General features: G+C 36.1%; 3 protein-coding genes across 4 annotated transcripts; 2 read left to right on the top strand and 1 right to left on the bottom strand.

Annotated features, from left to right (window-relative positions):
* Window positions 1–848: 848 nt before the first annotated feature.
* Window positions 849–1,805, bottom strand: LOC122310534 (WEB family protein At3g51220-like). Its single transcript, XM_043124489.1, has one exon. It carries the CDS (start codon window positions 1,742–1,744, stop codon window positions 1,073–1,075), a length of 672 nt encoding a protein of 223 aa, XP_042980423.1. The 5' UTR covers window positions 1,745–1,805; the 3' UTR covers window positions 849–1,072.
* Window positions 1,806–4,334: 2,529 nt separating this feature from the next.
* LOC122311024 (uncharacterized protein At5g49945) lies at window positions 4,335–7,187 on the top strand. The gene is made up of 3 exons (XM_043125366.1): window positions 4,335–5,495; window positions 6,485–6,688; window positions 6,782–7,187. Exons 1-3 carry the CDS (start codon window positions 4,479–4,481, stop codon window positions 7,010–7,012), a joined length of 1,452 nt encoding a protein of 483 aa, XP_042981300.1. The 5' UTR covers window positions 4,335–4,478; the 3' UTR covers window positions 7,013–7,187.
* Window positions 7,188–7,726: 539 nt separating this feature from the next.
* Window positions 7,727–10,763, top strand: LOC122312004 (protein WHAT'S THIS FACTOR 9, mitochondrial). 2 transcript variants are annotated; one of them, XM_043126816.1, is made up of 2 exons: window positions 7,727–9,165; window positions 10,466–10,763. In XM_043126816.1, the coding sequence occupies exon 1, from the start codon at window positions 7,854–7,856 to the stop codon at window positions 8,970–8,972; it is 1,119 nt and encodes a 372-aa protein (XP_042982750.1). In that variant the 5' UTR covers window positions 7,727–7,853; the 3' UTR covers window positions 8,973–9,165; window positions 10,466–10,763. The 2 variants fall into 2 exon arrangements, with proteins under 2 accessions (XP_042982750.1, XP_042982749.1); XM_043126815.1 differs by lacking the exon at window positions 10,466–10,763 and adding an exon at window positions 10,045–10,411.
* The last annotated feature ends 9,563 nt before the right edge of the window (window positions 10,764–20,326 follow it).

Genomic DNA, 20,326 nt, shown 5'->3' with positions numbered 1-20,326 from the left:
CTAATTTAAAAAGCCACTCTTCATATCCTAAAAATCTTTCTTAAAATAAAGAACTGGATGGAGATGTAGTTTTATAAAAAAGTTTAAGTTTATTTTCTAAAATTTAGAAATTTAGAGAATTTGACGAGAATGCTCTTATTAAGGTGTCTTTTAATGAATAGAAATTATTCTTACGCACAAGCGCCACATATTTATTTTAAAAAAGAAAATTTTATATATTATATTTTCATTTCACTATATAAGATGTGATATATTTATTATCATTAAATGATATTTAATTGAATGATTATTTATCATTTAATAGTGATAAATATATCACATCTTACATAATAAGATAAAAGTATGATGGTGGTGTGATATATAATATTACTCTATATATAAAATTATTATTTTTTACATGAATATTAGCATAAACATTTATCAATGTTCAAAATTTTCTATTAAACTCTACAATAGGTGATTTATTTACTCAACTACTTATAAATAATAAGAAAAATATTGTTGTTTATCTTAAAATTTTCAAAATGGATCCACACCGTTGAAGTAGTTGACATATATATTAATTCAATTATAATTTATCACATTAATAAATATAATTAAAAATATCCAATAGTTAATAATATTGGATTTTAACAAGTTATAATGAATTGGTTTACTCATGATCTTGGAAGTTTCTAATTGATAAACAGCCTATGCCATCAATAAATCATCCTTATTACTTTCTTATTTTCAGAGATTAATGGAAAGTTGGACTGAAAATGTTATTGGAAATTCAAATAAATTAACTGATTAATTGCCATTTTGAACTACAGAAAAGCATGAACACGACAAATTTGAGATCACATGAATTGAATAGCAATAAATTATAGCTAGCTGCATTTGCATACATTTTTCATGGAGGAAAAAATAACAACAACAACAACAAACCACGTTAATGTTCTTATACATGATATTGATCTTAATTAAGCCAAGAATATATAATATAATATAAAAGAAAGGAAAATGCATACATATCGATGATCTCAATTAATAATTATACAAAGATCAGAAGACTGATGATCAGTGAGTGCTATCATGCATAGCATGCAGTGGATGACCGTTTCTTCCTGGAAAATAAATCTCCCACCAGAGGAATAATAGGCTTCATCTTCTTCTTCTCTGCCTGTCTCCCTCCAAAATATCCTTCCTCTCCAAAGCTTAATATCTGAGCCAAAGTTGGCGAGTCCGCCTGCATCCTAAACATCAACTCCCTCTTCTTCTCTTCCTCTCTTATCCCAGTACTATTTGCTCTCCCAAAAGTACTCCTGATCTCTCTCGTACCCATTGCCTTTCCAGCCGCAGCCGCTTCGGCCTCCGCCAACTTTGACATGTTCTTGTGAAGCTCAGCGTTTAGCGAAGCCAGTGCGACCTCAGTTTCGGACTCTCTCTCCTTCAGCAACTTCAGCTCCACCTTCGTTTCCTCGAGCTGGGCCTCCAGCTTCTTCAGAGAGTCTAAAAGCAAGTACTGTTCATTATGATCCTCAACTTTCTGATCATCCAGCTTGAAGGGAGTTGATGAGAACTTCCATGAAGTTTCTTCCTTTGGAGCCTTCCCATAAGGCTTTTGAGAGTAAATTTCTCCCACAAGAAGCCGCTCGCCGAAGATAGCGACTGCTTCTTTGACGGAGCGGAAGGGACGGGACGTGTCAACGTTGGAGTTATAATCTAGGACGTTCTGATTTTCAGGAGGAGAATGAGGTTCCATGGTGGTGAAGGCTTGCGATGAGAATGGCCGGTGTGCAAGTAAAAAGAAGAAGGATATTTGATGATTGGTTAGGTTTGGGTTTTCGTTGCTTTTACTTCAAAGTCGGTAGAGACGAGTGAGAGTGAAATGGGATACTGTTGTTTAAAGGTTAAGACAAGGCCTAGCCAGCGACAGATCTAGTACTATATTGTTGGTGTACTGATCATGCCAGAACGAGGATGACAGGGTAACCATACGATACGGGAAATACTTCGACGAACACCAAACGAATTCTATAAATTGACCTGTCGGATTGGTTAAATTATAAAATTATTTTTATAATAAAATAAATTTAATGAATTAATAAAACATATCTGTTTATAAAATTATTTTTATGTAATTTATTTATAAATATAACAATACTCAAATGGTCGTACAGTTAAACTTTTTTCATGGCTCTATTATTAAGCATGAAGTCGAGTGAACCCTGAATTGCATTAGTTTATAGAGTGAACTATCATTCCCAAGTGTTTTGTTTTCTTTAATAATTTCTTTATTCTTTCTGTTTTTGGATGATTTGTTTTGGTGATAGGAACTAGTGGTTTCCATACTTGTACTATCATTGCAGATTAACTTGCATGATTGGTGTAACCATCGATGCTTTTATCAATGGGAAAGCTAAAAAGAGAGATCTATCTTTAATTAACTATATGTTTATTATAAAATCAAAAGCAATAATTTGTACAAGTGCTTCTAACAATTTATTTATTAAAAAAAAAAGTAAATTGTATTATAAAAAATATAAAAATAATTAATATTTTATATCGAGATTATTTTTTTACAAATACTAATAACTGTTAAGCTTATGAATTTTCAACTCTTTCAATAATAATGAAAATTTATATCCACAATTTCTTTTGATTAAACTTCCAAAAAACATGAAATAATGATAGGGTCCTTAGTCGAGATCCTAGACACTAAGCTGTTGAGCCCCTCCTTGTGCCTTGATGACCGATGTGATCTGCCACTTGCTTGGCTATGATGGTTATGAGTGGTATTGGCTGAACTCATATGAGTAGGTTAAAACTGATGGTGAGCAAAATTATAGTGATCGGGCGTGCATGCATGTGCAGTGGTTGAGTGGGTTAAAATGGTTGAATGGGATGAGGCGGTTAAGTGGCTGGTTGACTGAGTCAAGCACATGTGTCTCTAGTTGGTGGGCTAACCAAGTCAGGTACACAGGTGCTCCTGATGGTGGGCTGAGCAAGTCAAGCACATGTGTCGCTTGATAGTGGGCTGACCAAGTCAAGCACATGTGTCTTCTGATGGTGAAGCACATGTGGCTATGAGTGGTTTTTGTGGGCTGGTCGAGTGGGTGGTGGCTGAACAGTTTAAGGTGTGGTTGGTTACTCCCTACAAAGTAGGGGAGTGGGTGGCAATGGCTGGGCAAGTAGCTTGGGTAGTGGGTAGTAACTATCAGCTTGTCCCTGACCTTGCTCTAGATTCGCCCAGGGGGGCCTAGTGCAGGCCAAACGCCCTTCAATGGCAACTTGTGGTTGTCTTATGCGATGCCCCACTCAAATAGTGCAAAACGATCAGCAAGTAAATACGAATGCAATGCAATAGACACAAACCACAATACTGAAATACCTCGACAATGCATTAATAAAAAGGAAAACAATGAAAAGCAAAGGTTACCCTGTTTCAAGAATTGCACAAGGTGAGCATTCTCCTTTGAGATTCACAGATTGCACTCAATGGAGTTTAAGTGACAAAGCACCAATGTGTCTATGGGAGCTTACAAGTCAAATTCGTCCAAATTTTCAAATATGATAAACAATTGATGGCCTAGTGTCTTGCTTATACTAGAAAGCAAATAAAATGATTATAAAGGAAAAATGGTTGCTGGATCCACGCTTCTTGGTTAAGGCCTCATACTGTCAGTGGCCATGGGTGGACTAGATGAACCCACAACATGGGCTGCTTGCTTGTGTGCGTGGGTCTTCAGATTGGCCTGCTGGGTTGGCCCTGGCTAGTCCTTGGTCCCTGCATGTGTGGCCCATATTGTGTGGGCTGGGCGCCATTGGTGAGTCGCTGGGTTGGACTGTGGTAGGCCCGAGCATGGCAGGCTGCTGCATGGCCTAGGCCAGTGGGGCCTGGGTGTTGGTCTATATGGCCTAGGCTGATGGGACCTGGGCGTTGGTCAGTAGGGCCCTGGCCAAAGCCTGAGCGTTGATCAGCATGGCCCTGGCCAAGGCTAAGGCGTTGAGCGGCATGCCAACCTGCGTGAGCCTGTTGGGTAGCCACACTGTCAATTCCAACATCAGTGTGCATGTGTTCTCTGCGTTGGTGTCTAGACCATACATGGGCATTGTGCTTGTGCACAGGCCATGCATGCACACGGTGTGTGCATTTAGCCCATGTGCTGCATGTGCACACTAGGCGTGCTTGCAGTCTAGTCGCATGCTGAGTAAAGTGTGACAACCTCGCTTGCACATACGCAGCACGCTAACTATGCGCTGTCTGGTTGAGGGTGGCCGTGGCCTAACATTCTCCAATGACTCGGTGTATGAGCAATCAAGCGATGCCAATAATACTACTGAAATGATGTCTGGGCATGGGAGGATGCTGATCAAAGCATGGCTTGTGGCCTCGTACCTTGGGGTTTTAACAAACAGTAAATAGTGCAAATTGTAATATAGGGGAAGGGAAGCGACCCGTCTCGTAGTCGGACGTACATAGCTAATTGTTAGTCATGGCGAATCGATCCCTCCTCCCCTCTTCTCTCTTACACTTGCTCGCTCTACTCTCACTCCTCAACCTCCTCCTTTCCCATCTCTCTCGCTCTCTCGTCCTCGCCACCGATTCCCACTTCGAAGGCTTCGACTCTGAAGATGCCGATGCCGATGCCGATCCCGATTCCGATATCCTCTACCCTAACTCCCTCCGATCTCCTTCTCTCACTCTCTCTGATCCCGACCCCTCTCGACTCTCTCCCCCGGATCCCGTTCCGGACTCTCGGTCTCCGCCTTCTTCGTCGGATCCTCCCAAGCCTTCCTACTCCAGCTTCGATGACTGGGACGAGGACGAATTCGAAGGCCTACCGATTCTCGAAGAGAAGCCCATAGAGACCCCGATTATCACCGAGGATGCCACTCCCTCTGATTCGAACTCGAAACCCTCAGCCTCCCCGAAAGCGAAGCCAACCCTAAAGTCTTACACCGCCGAGATCGTGTGCGGGACTTTTCTGATCATGTTCTTGATCAACTACTTCACCGGGAAGCGCGAGAACGAGAGCCTTGCCCTTGCCTGGGCCGCTAAATTTGCCACCAAAAACTCCATCTTTGAGCGGAATTTCAGTCTGTTGGGGGTCGGCGAAGGCGACGACTCGCCGTTGCTGCTGAAGGAGGGGCAGACCATGTTCAAGTTCTACGCGAGCGGGCGTAGGTGTTGCCAGGGGTTGTTGGCGACGATGGAGCTGAAGAGCCGGCATGATTTGATATCGAGGTTATACAATTTGGTGGTGCCGTGCAAAGACGAGATTGCTTTCGAGGTGTATATGAACGAAGACGCCATGGACCACGTGGTTCTTGCGGTGTCGAGGAAGAAGGCGGCGAAGGTGATGCAGAAGGAGGTAAGGGATTTGCAGAAGTTCGCCGGGATGGTGTCGCCGCCAACGAGTGGTAGGAAGTGGGTGAGCGAAGAGTTGGCAGTTCTCTCGGAATCGAAAGAGGTGGCAGGGGATTTGATCACGGATGCCGTGCTTGATCAGGTTGGATTGGGTTACATTTTGAATATATTTATGGGAATTTCTTCTTCTTTTTTTTCTTCCGAGTCTTTTTATGTTTTGCTATGTGGATATTGTTTAGTTTAGGTCTCAGTGCTTTGAATTCAATGTTCTTATGTGTTGGTATTGTAGTATTATGCATTGTTGAGTTTTAGAGCTGTACCATGTTCTCGATATTGATTATTTAATGTGAGGAGATATGTTTGCCTGCTGATGTCCTTTTGAACTTTAACGTTATAGTAGATATGCCTTGGAGAAGTTACCGTGGAGATTTTGATTATTTTCTTGTTGAACAAAGCTCTTCTTTTGTAATTGGAGTTGCTCTTAAATCGACATAGCTGTAAGTACAAGCTAGTTAGGATTTTTTGGGAAATTTTAGAATGATAACTATGATTTCTTTCGACTTAGGTTATTGTTAGGAATTTATTGTTCCACATATCGGCTTGAGCATGCAACTCATATTGAAGTACTTCTTACGTCGCTCCATAGTATTTCTCCGGTAATAGTCTAGCATATTTCTCACTACTAGTAGCAAACATAGTAAAGCCCTTTTCTTTGTGGGCTGTTTCTCTGTTGCCAGATCTTTGAACGCTTCCTAGCCCTGTTTCCTTGTTATGATTATATGACGTTTTTTTTATAAGTATGATTATATGATACTTGTACACCCAATTTCTTTGTTTTTCTAACATTTAAGATATTAATGGCATCGACAAAGTAAATGTTAGGCGGCACCAGTTTCAGGTACTGGTCCGCTGCATGACAATGAATTCTCTATTTCCTTTTCAATAAGATTTTTACTTTCAAGTAAAAAAGCAAAGTAAATGTCAGGCAATCAATTTGTCAAAAAGAAGAAAGAAAAGAAGTAAATGTTAGGCATTCTACCGCTGCTACACGACTCCAATCTAATAGAAACACCGGCAGTTTGCTTTCTTCTTTGGTTTCGTTCATGTAATTTTGTAGATGGTTTTTTGCAGGTTTTTGGAGAAAAAGCTTTTGAGAAATTCGGAAAGTATTTCATCTCAATGCATTTCTCTGATCAACACCCAGGCACACACAAGAAGATGCTCTTGTTCAAGTTTGCCCTCCCAGACGCCAATAACGTGGGTGATATGACTCGATTGGTGGCTCTTGTGCCTTATTATATTGACTTGATAGGGCGGTACAAACTGAGTTCTCAGGTGGGTTAGCTTATAGCAACATTCTTTAATTCGACTAAACAAAACTTGCCGGCAAGGTTTGATATCCTTAAACCATGACTGGTCCAATTGCAGGCTCGATCTAAAACAGAAGCAGCCAGATTAAAGGCTGCTCAAGAGGCACATAAAGAACTTCAAAATGCTAGGCAAGAAGCCTTGCAGAAAAAGAAAGCAGAGAGGAAAAAGCTCATGGAGGAAGCTGAGGCGCAGCTTAGTGCAGAGTCCATTCGGAAGAAAGAAGCAAAAGATCGTGCTCGTCAGACGAAGAAGGGAATGCCAAAAATAAAGATGTCCCGCGCACACTAATTACCACATTTTGTCCCGACGAACCATCTAAAACATGTGACTCTTCCCATGCCTTCACCCACTTTCTAATAGCTTACCCGACATGCCTTCAAAGAGTTTTGGTTCTGTACTTTTATCGTTATGGACTTAGTTGTTTGCTCAATGTTAGCTAGTCCCAACTCCCAACAATTCCACATATCTGAGCTTCTTCTTCTTCTTTTAATTTTAATTTTTTATATTTTTTTATTATGGGACAACATATTGGATTTTGAATGTATCTAAATCTGATGTTGCAGTAAAAAAATTTCAAGCAGCTATTGTCTCTCCATTTCGAGCCGATGTTTGTGTGTCCAACTAAATACAAGCTTTTTATCAAAATGGAGGCTATGTGTTTGTCATTCTTTGACTGAGGCGTTGTACTGACGAACTTGGATCAAATTCCGTTTTCAAAAAGCCCATTAACTACAAGGTATTAAGATTTTATTATTATTATTTTTAAGTATTTTTTAAACATCTTTAACCATTAAAAAAAATTTTAAAAAATATATAATTTTATTAATAGTTATTTTTTTAATTATTAAATAAAATTAAAAATTAAAAAAATTAAATATAAAATAAATAATAAATAGATAGTAAAATAGTAATAATCCGATTATTTTCCTTTTAAAAAACTCGAATGAGGTACAGTCGATAGACATCTAGAGAGCAGGAAAAAAAAATCGATAAAATATTCGCCCCGAAGTAGCCGAAACCCAATTCCCAGCCCACACGCGCGCGGGCCAGATAATTGTATTTTCCAGTTGGGCTTCGTCGCCCTTCGCCTCCCCCTGATCAGGAAACACACACACAAGGTGCACCGCCAATGGCTCCTCCATACACCAAGCTCCCGCACCAGCTACACCAATTCCGTACCTTCATCGACGCCAGAATCAAATGGGTCCGAGACCCATACCTCGACTTCACGGTCCATCGAGAGAAAGACCTCCAGCAAGCCGTTTTCCTCAAGAACCACATCCTCTCAACCCCTTCCAAGTCCCTCCCTCTCTCCACCGCCTCTCTCCTCAAACCTCACCTCCACCTCCCCACCTCCACCTACAAGTTCTCCCTGAAATACCCCTCCATTTTCACCCAATTCCATCCCCGTCCTAACCTCCCTCCTCAACTTAAGCTCACCCAGCAAGCCCTTGCCCTCCACAAAGAAGAATCCGCCATTCACAGCTCCCCGATTCACCGAAAGGAAGCGGTTCGACGCCTCTCCAAGCTCCTAATGCTTACCAGAGCCTGCAAATTGCCTATATATATAGTAGATAGAATGATATGGGACATGGGTCTTCCTCATAATTATGTTTTGACCCTTCTCGCAGATTTCCCCGAGTATTTTCAGGTTTGCGAGATCAAGGACGAATTGAGTGGTGAGCAAGTACTTGCCTTAGAGCTTGTTTCTTGGAGGGACGAACTGGCAGTGTCGGAATTGGAGAGAAGGGTGTTGAACTGCGGTAACTCGGGCTCCAAGAAAGGAAGGCGCATTGCGTTCCCCATGTGTTTGCCAAAAGGATTTGAGTTAGAGAAAAAGGTGTGGAATTGGGTCGAGGAGTGGCAAGAGCTTCCGTACATTTCTCCCTACGAGAATGCGTTTCACTTGTCGCCTAGTAGCGCTCAGGCTGAGAAGTGGGCTGTGGCGGTGCTTCACGAGTTGTTTTGGTTGCTTGTGTCGAAGAAGATGGAGAGGGACATTGCGTTTTGCGTGGGGGAGTATTTGGGGTTTGGGGCGAGGTTTAAGAAGGCTTTGTCTCATTATCCGGGTATATTTTACGTGTCAAATAAGATCAGGACGCAGACTGTGGTGCTTAGGGAGGCTTATAGGAAGGATTTCTTGGTGGAGAAGCATCCATTGATGGGTATGAGGTATCGATACATTCATCTTATGAATAAGATGCCTAAGTGGCGAAAGCAAGCGGTTGTTATGGCCACTGGGGGCTGAACAGAAGGCTGCTTTATCTGGCGAATGCCAATGGGTAGATCGAAAGGGAGGAAAAGCGAACTGCGTGATCCAAAGCTACAGAAGCACAGGTTGTGGCGCGGTGGACATCTTTGGCTGGCTAGCTGCTGCGGCGGCAGAACTAATCATAGGAATTGTGCCAGGTTTCGGGCGTGCAGGAAGTTAAGATGATCAAGTATGTTCCATTCGTGACTTGATTGCTTAATTCACCTCATTTTGTGGTGTACTGAACCATGCTATTGCTAGATGAAGTGACTGAGTAGATTTTACGGGAATCACACCGCTTAAGACATTGATAAAATCATCATAAAACGATAGCATCTCAAATCTTGATTCACTGTTCCAAACATGTAAACTAATTGTTATACAAACGACTACTTGCGTAAGTGAACCTTTGGCAAGGATTATTTGCATATAGTCTTTTAAATGTAGTAGTCTTTTGATTAATATCTATATATGATACCGACACCGCATTTTGATAATCTCGAGGCTGAACCAAAAGTTCAACCCAAACCTCAACAGCGCCTTGAAGTCTCCAGCATCAAAAGGCTATATATGCATGCAGACTTCAATGTGCTAAGATTGGACGATGAAATTAAACAACTTAACCAGGCCACAATGTAGATGTATAATTGACGAGTACGCTTAAAAATTTATACACACTGACATAAATGTTCAAATAGAGATCAACTAAAGAATATTCATAGAATTACATTATATGAATGTTGAAGATCAATCGAGTTCCATTCACCAACTGTAACTTTCATCAAATTTCCCTAGTTCCCAAGAGAAACCAGGCTCCCAGTAAAGCCGTAAAGGCTTACATTGTTGTGTATGCTCCTGCCTGGTTTTTGGCACGGTATGTGATATGTGCAACCAGTTTCTAGGTTGTAATTTATCGCCAGACCCTGTCAAAATCGACAGGCCATGCTCCCAAACACCAACATCTCTGTAGCCCTTTCTCATCGCTTTCCAATATATTCCTACACTGCTATACCTTTCAAGACTAATTCTGTTTTCTCTAAATCATTCTATTCATTTCATAATCTTTCAGCACCCAGATGTCAATGCGTTTTGTTGATGAGAAATCAACCGAGATGACTTCCTCCCACGAAGTACGACTCTTGTCCTCTAAGGTGTAACCTGCTTCCCCGGACAAATAGACAGGCCCTTTTGGAGAAAACGCAAACGACCTTGTACGTGTTTGTTATTCTATCAAATCGAGGCCGTCGGACACATCATCGGATTCATCACTAGCCTGTGGCAGCATTAGAGCTTGTCCCCCAAGAGGGTTGTAGAGAAAATCTTGTTCTTAGCCAAACCAATTTTTACAGAAAAACACGCCATAATAAATGCTAACTAAACTGAAACAGTATAAATTTGCAAACTCAGCAATGGGGTTAGTGGCTGCCTTCAAAGTATTACTATTGCTATCATATTCCATTAAAAACAGCTTCGTTTTGCCCTGATTACAGGTGGAAGGAGAATAAAACAGTAAGCTGAGGTTTTTCGTTGACTTGTTTCATGGAAGCAAGAGATGGTTTGTCGATAATGTCGCAGGAGGTTTTGGACAGACAGGGACAGCAAAGAAGTTGGGGAGGTTGAGTAACATTACTCGCATGTTCCAGGAGGAGCAATACCTCTGATTCGGATTCTAATTCACGTTGGAATAACAACACCTAGTGCATATTTGGGATTGCGGTGAAAAATATAACTTATAACTTTAAGATTTATAGCTTATAACTTAAGTAATAAATTCTACTATTAAAAAGTTATTTACTGTTTGGTAACTATATGTTTAAAACACTTTCAAACATGTTACGTTTGTTTAGAAATAAATAAAAAAATTACTTTTTGAGATAAAAATAATAATTATTTGAATTTTTAAAAATTATGATCATATTCTTGAAAGTTTAAAAGTTGTAATTATCTTAAAATTGTATAGATATTTTCGTCTATTGATAGTCTTTTTAAAATTTAAATTACGTTTTACATTATACAAAAAAGTACGTTTAAAGAAATGATACTTTTCTTCAAACGTACTTTTTAACTTATTTGAAATTAAAAATATTTTAATACGTAACATTCAAATGATTTAATTTTTTCAACACTTTTTAAAATTTTTACCACAACCGCAAATAGGTTCTCAAGTTAGTAACTAATAATCGCTTGCAACCATTAGAGATTGGTGCCTGCTGGCCCCATTCTCTTCAAAACTAGTGTTTTCTCCCTCGTTCCTCTGAAATTTCAAGAGTATACAGCTACGTCAATAATCAATATATATGCACGTCGATGCGTACGGACTCGGAAAGGTAAACTAATAAGCCTAATAAAAAACAGGTTTCTGAATCTGAATCCCGACTGAACTAAGAAATCTCAATTATAAGAGATGTACTCCTACTTATATAACAACTTCTTAATCCAATTAGAATTCGCCACATGAGCAATGTTACATACAGTCGTGAAATTGTAAATGCCGCGTAATTGCTTTGAAAAAAATTAAGGTCCACGATTAAAAAGTTAGTTTTTTTTTATGTGAGTTCTATATTAATTTATTTTTTTTAAAACAACTGCACGTCGCTTGCACAATCACGACTGTAAATATCATTTCTCTTCGCCACATTGATCCCTCTGCACTAATTAATTTTCTAGCCTCAAATCTTTTAAAAACAACCTTCATTACTCATCCACGTCGATAGGGTCTCATGAACCACCCATGAGCCTTTTAGATATCTTGTTATATATATATATATTTTTTTGATAAATACTGATTAAAGAGATTTTATGAAAATCTATTAAATTATAAAATATAATTAATATGTCATGTTTAAACGAATTTTGATGATCTTTGCAATTCCCAACCTAAATCTTAGGCCTACTGTCAATGTTATTGTACTGTCTCGGTACTTTATATTTGAAATCCACAAAAATAAAAATAAAACTTCAGCCACGACCACTATTCACCGACGTTGGCTATCATGATTCTCACTCATTAAGTTTTTCTTTAAAAAAACATAATTATGGAAGTGTATTTTAATGATTTTATAAATTTTCAATGGGTCCAACGTCATCCCCATTCACATGCTTGTAAGCAAAAAGTGATATGAAATAATACAGATGAAACCGACCATTTCAGGCTCATAATTTCTTTCAAGCACGATTTACATGCATCAGACTTCTAATATTCACGGCTCATGTGAATCCATGAAACTCTAATACTATATATACATAAAATAACGTTACATATAATTATAAAATGTGTAAATATTATATATATATTAATAATCATCGTGTTTTGAGCATCTAACATTAGTAATAAAAAATTTTAGAGACCAGTATTTATGTTTGCTAATTCATATATATCAAATCATACATATGAGCAAAGTATTTGTACGTGTTTAAGGGTAAATAAGGATCATGTTTTATTCTATTAATTTGAAGAATACTACGTACGGTTATAAAATATATAATTATTATATAATTATTTTACAAAAAAAATAAAATTTATTATTAAAAAATTAATATCTTCATATAAATTTTATATTTATTTATTTTCTTAAAAAAATTACACCACATTTATATATCTTACCTAACTTCCAAGTGAGAGACCACCCTAATTTAAGGCGGTGATAACTACGGTGGTTGGATATACGTTGGAGAGAGGAGGGCGATGATAACTGCAGTACTACTTATTAGTCTAGTCTAGTAATGGAGCTGCTACCTAACTGTACACTACATCAGCTGATATGAGGACGACGATGATGATAAGTACTCTCAACAATCCGACAAAACTGGACAGAACAAAAGCAAAACCTATCAATTTATACTATATATATATGGTCCAAAACAAATGCGTCCCAGGTCATATCTGACTTCCAATACAATATCACATGGCTGCTCATGTATTACGTGGAATTCTTATCTATAGGCCCACCCCCCATTAATTTGCAGAGCCACGTGATTAAACGTAACCACACGCATCCTACCCCGACCCCATCCATCTTTCTATTAAGAAAAAAATCTTTTTATAAATAAGGTAAATGTTACACGTCATTTCATTCTATACATTTTATATATTAAGATTTTATTTTTTATTTTATTTTATTTTATTTTATTTTTATTAAACTAATTAAATTATTATATTTATCATCCACACACTATATATTTATTATAAAAAAAATAAAATAAATTAAAATAAATTTAATGTATAAAATATAAAGATGATAAGAAAAATTTTCCTATAAATAAAGTTTGTATATCAATCTATACACATCGATATTAATATATGAGATATATATTTAATATAATAATATAAATTAAAAATAGAAATAATTTTTATAAAACATGAGATTTTATTTATAATTTAAAAAAATTTATAATTTTAAAAAAATTATCAGTGCGTAAATTACTAATTTATTTATAAGTAACAAAATTCCTTTTTTTATAATACTCTTTAACTCAGCAATAAATAAATAATTAAATAATTTTTTTTTCACTTCATTTTTCCCACCCAACTACCCTGATCTCTTCGGAATACAATATTCATCCCATCAGGCATTAATTATACATGTGACACGATGTTTTAAATGTACATACACGTAAGTTTTGTGTAAACTAAGATACTATTTGACAAAAACAAATTCTCTCTTACCCTTACTTTTTATATTTATTGTTATTTCATATTTTGTTTATATTTTATATTATATATTTAATTTATAATTATTATTTTTTTAATACAACTCAATTCACCCCCTTCTTGTGTTAGTCATCTGGGCAACAATTAATTTAATGAACCTACAAATATCCTTTTTGTACATCATGACCAAAAAATAGGAGAAGTACCATTACAGTTGATCTATTCAATAACGATATACTCCATACAACGTGCTATTTCTATACAGTTTATCCGAACCAAACCAAAAGTATTACAATTGTGACAACCCAATTTGAGAAACTTGTCTGCTACAGTTGGGAGAATATTTTTTCATATGTATGCCTTGCTTGTCTCTTTCTCCTGCAGCCAACCATTCCTTAACTTTTGTATCAAATGGAAGATTCATAATCCAACTAGAAATGCTAGATAGCAAAGACTTTTCTTCCACCTGGCTCTTCCATATCTTATGCATGTTCATTAATTTTAAGCATAGCCTGAGCATTAGAAAATAAAAATCAAACATAACTTACTTCGTGTGTGTTCAAGAATACTATAGTCAGATGCCATATCTTCAATCGACCATATAGAATGCAGGATTGATGATCATCATATTTGGACCAAGTGTTGTGAAAACATAAGCAAAAGCTCACTTCATGAAAGTGATACCTTCTTCGATGTTTAACAATTCCATTAGTGACACTATAAAACATATCCATAGGCATTGTCTTCCCAACGAAAACTGCAATAGTTACTTTAGTTAATTGTATTATTTTCAGTAAACCATTTTGAAACAACTTAAATGGATAGAGAAACTCAAAATCACTGTAAAGGCAAGACTCTTAAATCCACAGCAACATATTTTACAGTGATGAATGATGGAATGATACATTGGGAGATGCAGTCAAATGAGAAACCAAAAGCATTTTTTGTTGGCAAGTACTGGCTTTAAAAAAAAATATTGACTTTAAAGATGAGTAAAACTTTTTAGCATAATACTGCTTCCAACATTGGCATATACATATAGTCCTTTTGGAGGCAGGAGGAGTAGTTGGACGGCGACCAACAAGAGAATCTAGCTTCTTTGCTCGGTTGAGATATGAAACCCATTTCTCCACTCCCGATTCTACATTTTCAATTTTTTTTCCTTAGTCAAGAGAAAGTTCTTAAATACGGAGATGAATCAAAAAATTTCTATCACAAAAAACTTCGATTAGACACAAACAAAATGAAGATGAAAATAAAACAGAGACTGGGTAGAAGGAGGTGCTGGGCAGAGACTGGGTTGGGGGAGAGAATGCGAGGGAGACCTTGGGTTTGGGGGAGAGGATGCGCGAGATGAGGGGGAGAGTGGGCTGAGAGTGCACATGGAACGACGACGAATAGGAGGTGATGGTGGGGGAGAGTGCTAACAACGAAATGACTCAGACACACGTTCGGGAGAGAGGATTTCAAGCTCCGTTTCTCGACTCAAATATGAAAATACTGAAAAAGGAAACGGAAAATTAGAGAAGAATTTGACCATTTAGTTGTGCTACGTAATGTGTACGTTCGGCTAATCCTAAACAGGACTGCTCCCAATACTTTCCCCACATTTATATATCTTACCTAACTTCCAAACGAGAGACCACACTAATTTAAGGTGGTGATAACTACGGTGGTTGGATATAAGTTGGAGAGAGAAGGGCGATGATAACTGCAGTGCTACTTATTAGTCTGGTCTAGTAATGGAGCTGCTACCTAACTATTCACTACATCAGCTGATATGAGGACGATGATGATGATAAGTACTCTTAACAATCCGACAAAACTGTACAGAACAAAAGCAAAACCTATTAATATATGCTATATATATATGGTCCAAAACAAATGCGTCCCAGGTCATATCTGACTTCCAAATCAATATCACATGGCTGCTCATGCATTACGTGGAATTCTTATCTTTAGGCCCACCCCCCATTAATTTGCAGAGCCACGTGATTAAACGTAACCACACGCATCCTACCCCGACCCCATCCATCTTTCTATTAAGAAAAAAATCTTCTTATAAATAAAGTTTGTACATGAATCAATACATTTATATTGACTAGGTGGAAGTAACGTGCAAAGCACATTTATCTAATTTTATAAAATAATTATTTATAAAAAATAATATATATTTTATAAAAATTATTGATGTCACTTAATAATTTAAGGCATATTGAAAAAAATAAAAAAATTAGTTCAAAATATCATATAATCCAATACATGTTTATAACATCTATAATTTTAGTAAAGATGTATGCGAAAAATTTAATAAAAGTCTAACACAAACGGTAGTTCAAAATATGTGCCGTTTGATGTTTGTATTATAATTCATCAATTTATGTCATCCTGTAGACAATCAATAGAGACAACATTGAAATTCTTATTTTGCTGTTGGTTGAGTCGATCAGGGACAACACAGAGTTAAAACATAATCTTTTTTATAAAATTTGTGGTATAATATTTTCTATATATAGCATATATATAAATCATAAAATATATTTTGAAATTGTTGGCGGAATTTACTCTTTCTTGATTAGCTCAAGGATCATGGCCTTTGTCACGTGCCTATCATAACAAGCCTACGTCTGGAATATGACTTAGCGGAAGCTACGTCCTACTACCATGGGGAAAAAAAACACTTGATTAAACACACTTGTATTATATATTATATGAGATTTTTAAATTTGGAATACTCAATAATCTGAGTTAATGAAACGTATAATATATGTATATTATACTTAGGGATTCACGTCTTATGCACCTAATACATGTGTATATGTTAAGGAGAAAGAGAAAAATATAATAACTAATATTTAATTACTTATTATTATATAAACTATTAAGTATTATAATTATTGAGATTAATAAATCATATAACAATATTGAATGTTATCTCTCTCAACATTTATGTCTTTATTTTATGTGTCAAACCGTTAAAACAAACGGTGTTAACTTTAACGGAAAAATAAGAAAAACCGTTAAAACAAGATTTTCCGTTTCATACACACTTTTTATATATAGAAGATATACGAGTTATATATTTAATATAATAATATAAATTAAAAATAAAAATAATTTTTATAAAACATGAGATTTTATTTATAATTTAAAAAAATTATAATTTTAAAAAAATTATCAGTGCGTAAATTATTAATTTATTTATAAGTAATAAAATTCTTTTTTTTTATAATATTCTTTAACTTAGCAATAAATAAATAATTAAATAATTTTTTTTTTTCACTTCATTTTTCCCACCTAACTACTCTGATCTCTTCTGAATACGATATTCATCCCATCAGGCATTAATTATATATGTGACACGATGTTTTAAATGTACATACACGTAAGTTTTGTGTAAACTAAGTTACTGTTTAATTATAAAGAATTTTTATCTTATTATTATAATTTTTTTAAATTTTTATATAAAATATAATAAATAATTTTACTTTTTTGATATTTTTTTAAATTTTAAAATAATAATAATATTAAAATATAATATTTTAATATTTAATTTTAAAATTTAAAATTTTTATTTAAAAATTTTTAGTGATCAAGCAGAAATTAAATTTTAAAGTTTGTTTATTCAAGTTATTTATTGTAGGATGATTCAATACTGATTATGTTATTACGTTCCACGGGGCTCCATGTTGATAATTAATTTGATCTTACCGAAACCCTGATTAATTCATTAGACGACGACTTTCAATTTTTTTTCCCCTCCTTTTTCTCACTCCGTGCAGGCTTATGTGGTTCAGGTACGTATAGCCTTATAGATGTGATTCAAGTGCCTATCTACCCATAATTTTTTTTTTTTAAATTGTAAGGATGACAAAATGTTAGTATTATATATAGAAAAACTCATATATATATATATATATATATAAAATAGGCCAATCCATGTCATCGATCACCAACTTGAAATATGATAACTTTTGGACGTCAGATCGGTGGCGTTGAAATTTTTTTAAATTGCAAGAAAATTAGATATATAATATATATATATTATATCTATCTATCGGACTTATGCTAGTAGATAAATTCGATCGGATCACAAAACGACGTTAAAAGAGACAAAAGAAACATAGTACTGTACAACTTATATATTTGCCGATCTCTGATCGAAACAAACGAAGCAAAGATACGTGTGATGACGTATGCATGTCTGCCCAACAAATGGATTGTTGAAACTATGGTTAATTATCGAGTTATAATATATATATTGTTATAAAACTATCGTAAGGAAAGAGAGATAGAACTCAAGAAGTTATGAAATTTATGAATTTCTTAAAGAATTCAACGATATATATAGGCGTACAAAGGGAACTATGCAAGTTACTATGTAGTACTATGCTGGTACTGTACATATTTACTATGCTGATACTATGCACTGTGCGATGTCGGCCATTTACTATGCCAGTTACTATGCAATACTATGCTGGCACTATGCGCACTGTGCGATGTCGGCCATTTACTATGCCAGTTACTATGCAGTACTATGCTGGCACTATGCACTGTGCATTTGACGGCTAGCTCAAGGTGGTCATACAATTTTACAATGTTATTTTACAACACTCCCCCTTTGGATGACCACTTATAATGAATATGCCTCGTTAAAACCTTGCCAAGGAAAAACCCTGTGGGAAAAAACCAATGGCGAAGGAAAAAGAGTACAATATTCATGTGTACCGTAAAATGCTTTAAGATTGCCTCATTAAAACCTTGCGAAGGAAAACCCAGTGGGATAAAACCTTAGCGAAGGAAAATAGTACAATCAGCATAAGTCTTCAAGACGTTACTCCCCCTGAAAAGTGCATGATAAAAGGTCTTCAAGTCTCCGCATTCCAATGTTCTGCACAATCTTCTTAAATGTTGCAGTTGGTAATGCTTTTGTGAATAAATCTGCCAGATTATCACTTGATCGTATCTGCTTGACTTTAATTTCACATTTTTCTTGAAGTTCATGAGTATAAAAGAATTTAGGTGAAATATGTTTGGTTCTATCACCTTTGATATATCCTCCTCTAATTTGAGCAATACAAGCAGCATTATCTTCGTATAAAGTTGTTGGACTATCATTAATCACTGGAAGACCACACTTTTCTTGAATATGTTGGATCATTGATCTTAGCCAAATGCATTCTCGACTTGTTTCATGAATTGCAATGATCTCTGAGTGATTTGAAGATGTAGCAGATAGTGTTTGTTTGACAGATCTCCATGATATAGCAGAATTTCCATAAGTAAATACATATCCAGTCTGAGATCTACCTCTGTGTGGATCTGAAAGATAACCTGCATCTGCATATCTAACTAATTGTGGACTTGAACCATATTGATAAAATAATCCCATATCAACCGTACCTCGAAGGTATCGAAGGATATGTTTAATGCCATTCCAATGTCTTTGAGTTGGTGCGGAACTATATCTTGCAAGTAAATTAACTGAAAATGCAATATCAAGCCGAGTGCAATTTGCAAGATACATCAGGGCTCCAATTGCACTGAGATAAGGTATTTCAGAACCAAGAATTTCTTCATTGTCTTCACAAGGACGAAATGGATCCTTCTGCACATCAAGTGATCGAACAATCATTGGAGTACTCAGGGGATGAGCTTTGTCCATGTAAAAGTGTTTCAAGACTTTCTCTGTATAATTTGATTGATGAATGAGAATTCCATTTGGCAAATGCTCGAGCTGCAGGCCGAGACAAAATTTCGTTTTGCCAAGATCTTTCATTTCAAATTCATTCTTTAAATATGTAGCAGTTCTTCTGATCTCTTCAGGAGTTCCAACAAGATTTAGATCATCAACATAAACCGCAATAATAACAAATCCGGAGTCTGATTTCTTAATAAAAACACATGGGCATATTGGATTATTCTCAAATCCTTCTTTCAATAGATATTCGCTAAGGCGTTTATACCACATGCGTCCGGATTGTTTTAACCCATATAAAAATCTTTGAAGCTTAATAGAATACATACTTCTGGATGTACTCAGATTAGAAGCTTCAGGCATTTTATATCCTTCAGGGATTTTCATATATATGTCATGATCTAATGATCCATATAAATATGCGGTGACCACATCCATCAACTGCATATCCAATCTTTTTATAACTGCCAAACTAATCAAATATCTGAATGTGATTGCATCCATAACAGGAGAGTATGTTTCCTCATAATCAATCCCCGGTTTCTGCAGGAAACCTTGTGCAACAAGTCGTGCTTTATATCGCACAATTTCATTACTTTCATTACGTTTACGTATAAATACCCATTTATATCCAACGGGTATTACACCCTTTGGTGTTTGTATAATTGGTCCAAAGACCTCTCGCTTTGCTAGCGAGTTTAATTCAGCTTCAATAGCTGATTTCCATTTTGGCCAGTCATCTCTATGTCGACATTCTTCGACAGTTCTTGGCTCAATTTCTTCATTACTTCTGGTAATGTCAAGAGCCATTTTATATGAGAATATGTTGTCGACAACAGTTTTATTTCTATTCAAAATTTCTCCTGTATTCATGAAATGTATCGAGATCTCGTTATTTTCAGGTACCTGTCCCTCTTCAAGGGAAGACATTTCATGAAATATCTCTTTAGGAGGTTCTTTCTCAGGAGATTTACTCTCTTCATGAGCATCAATTACTCTTAT

Source organism: Carya illinoinensis, chromosome 5 (genome assembly GCF_018687715.1).
Source record: "Carya illinoinensis cultivar Pawnee chromosome 5, C.illinoinensisPawnee_v1, whole genome shotgun sequence".
Lineage (NCBI taxonomy): Eukaryota > Viridiplantae > Streptophyta > Magnoliopsida > Fagales > Juglandaceae > Carya > Carya illinoinensis.
This window is presented reverse-complemented; position numbering and strand designations above follow the sequence as displayed.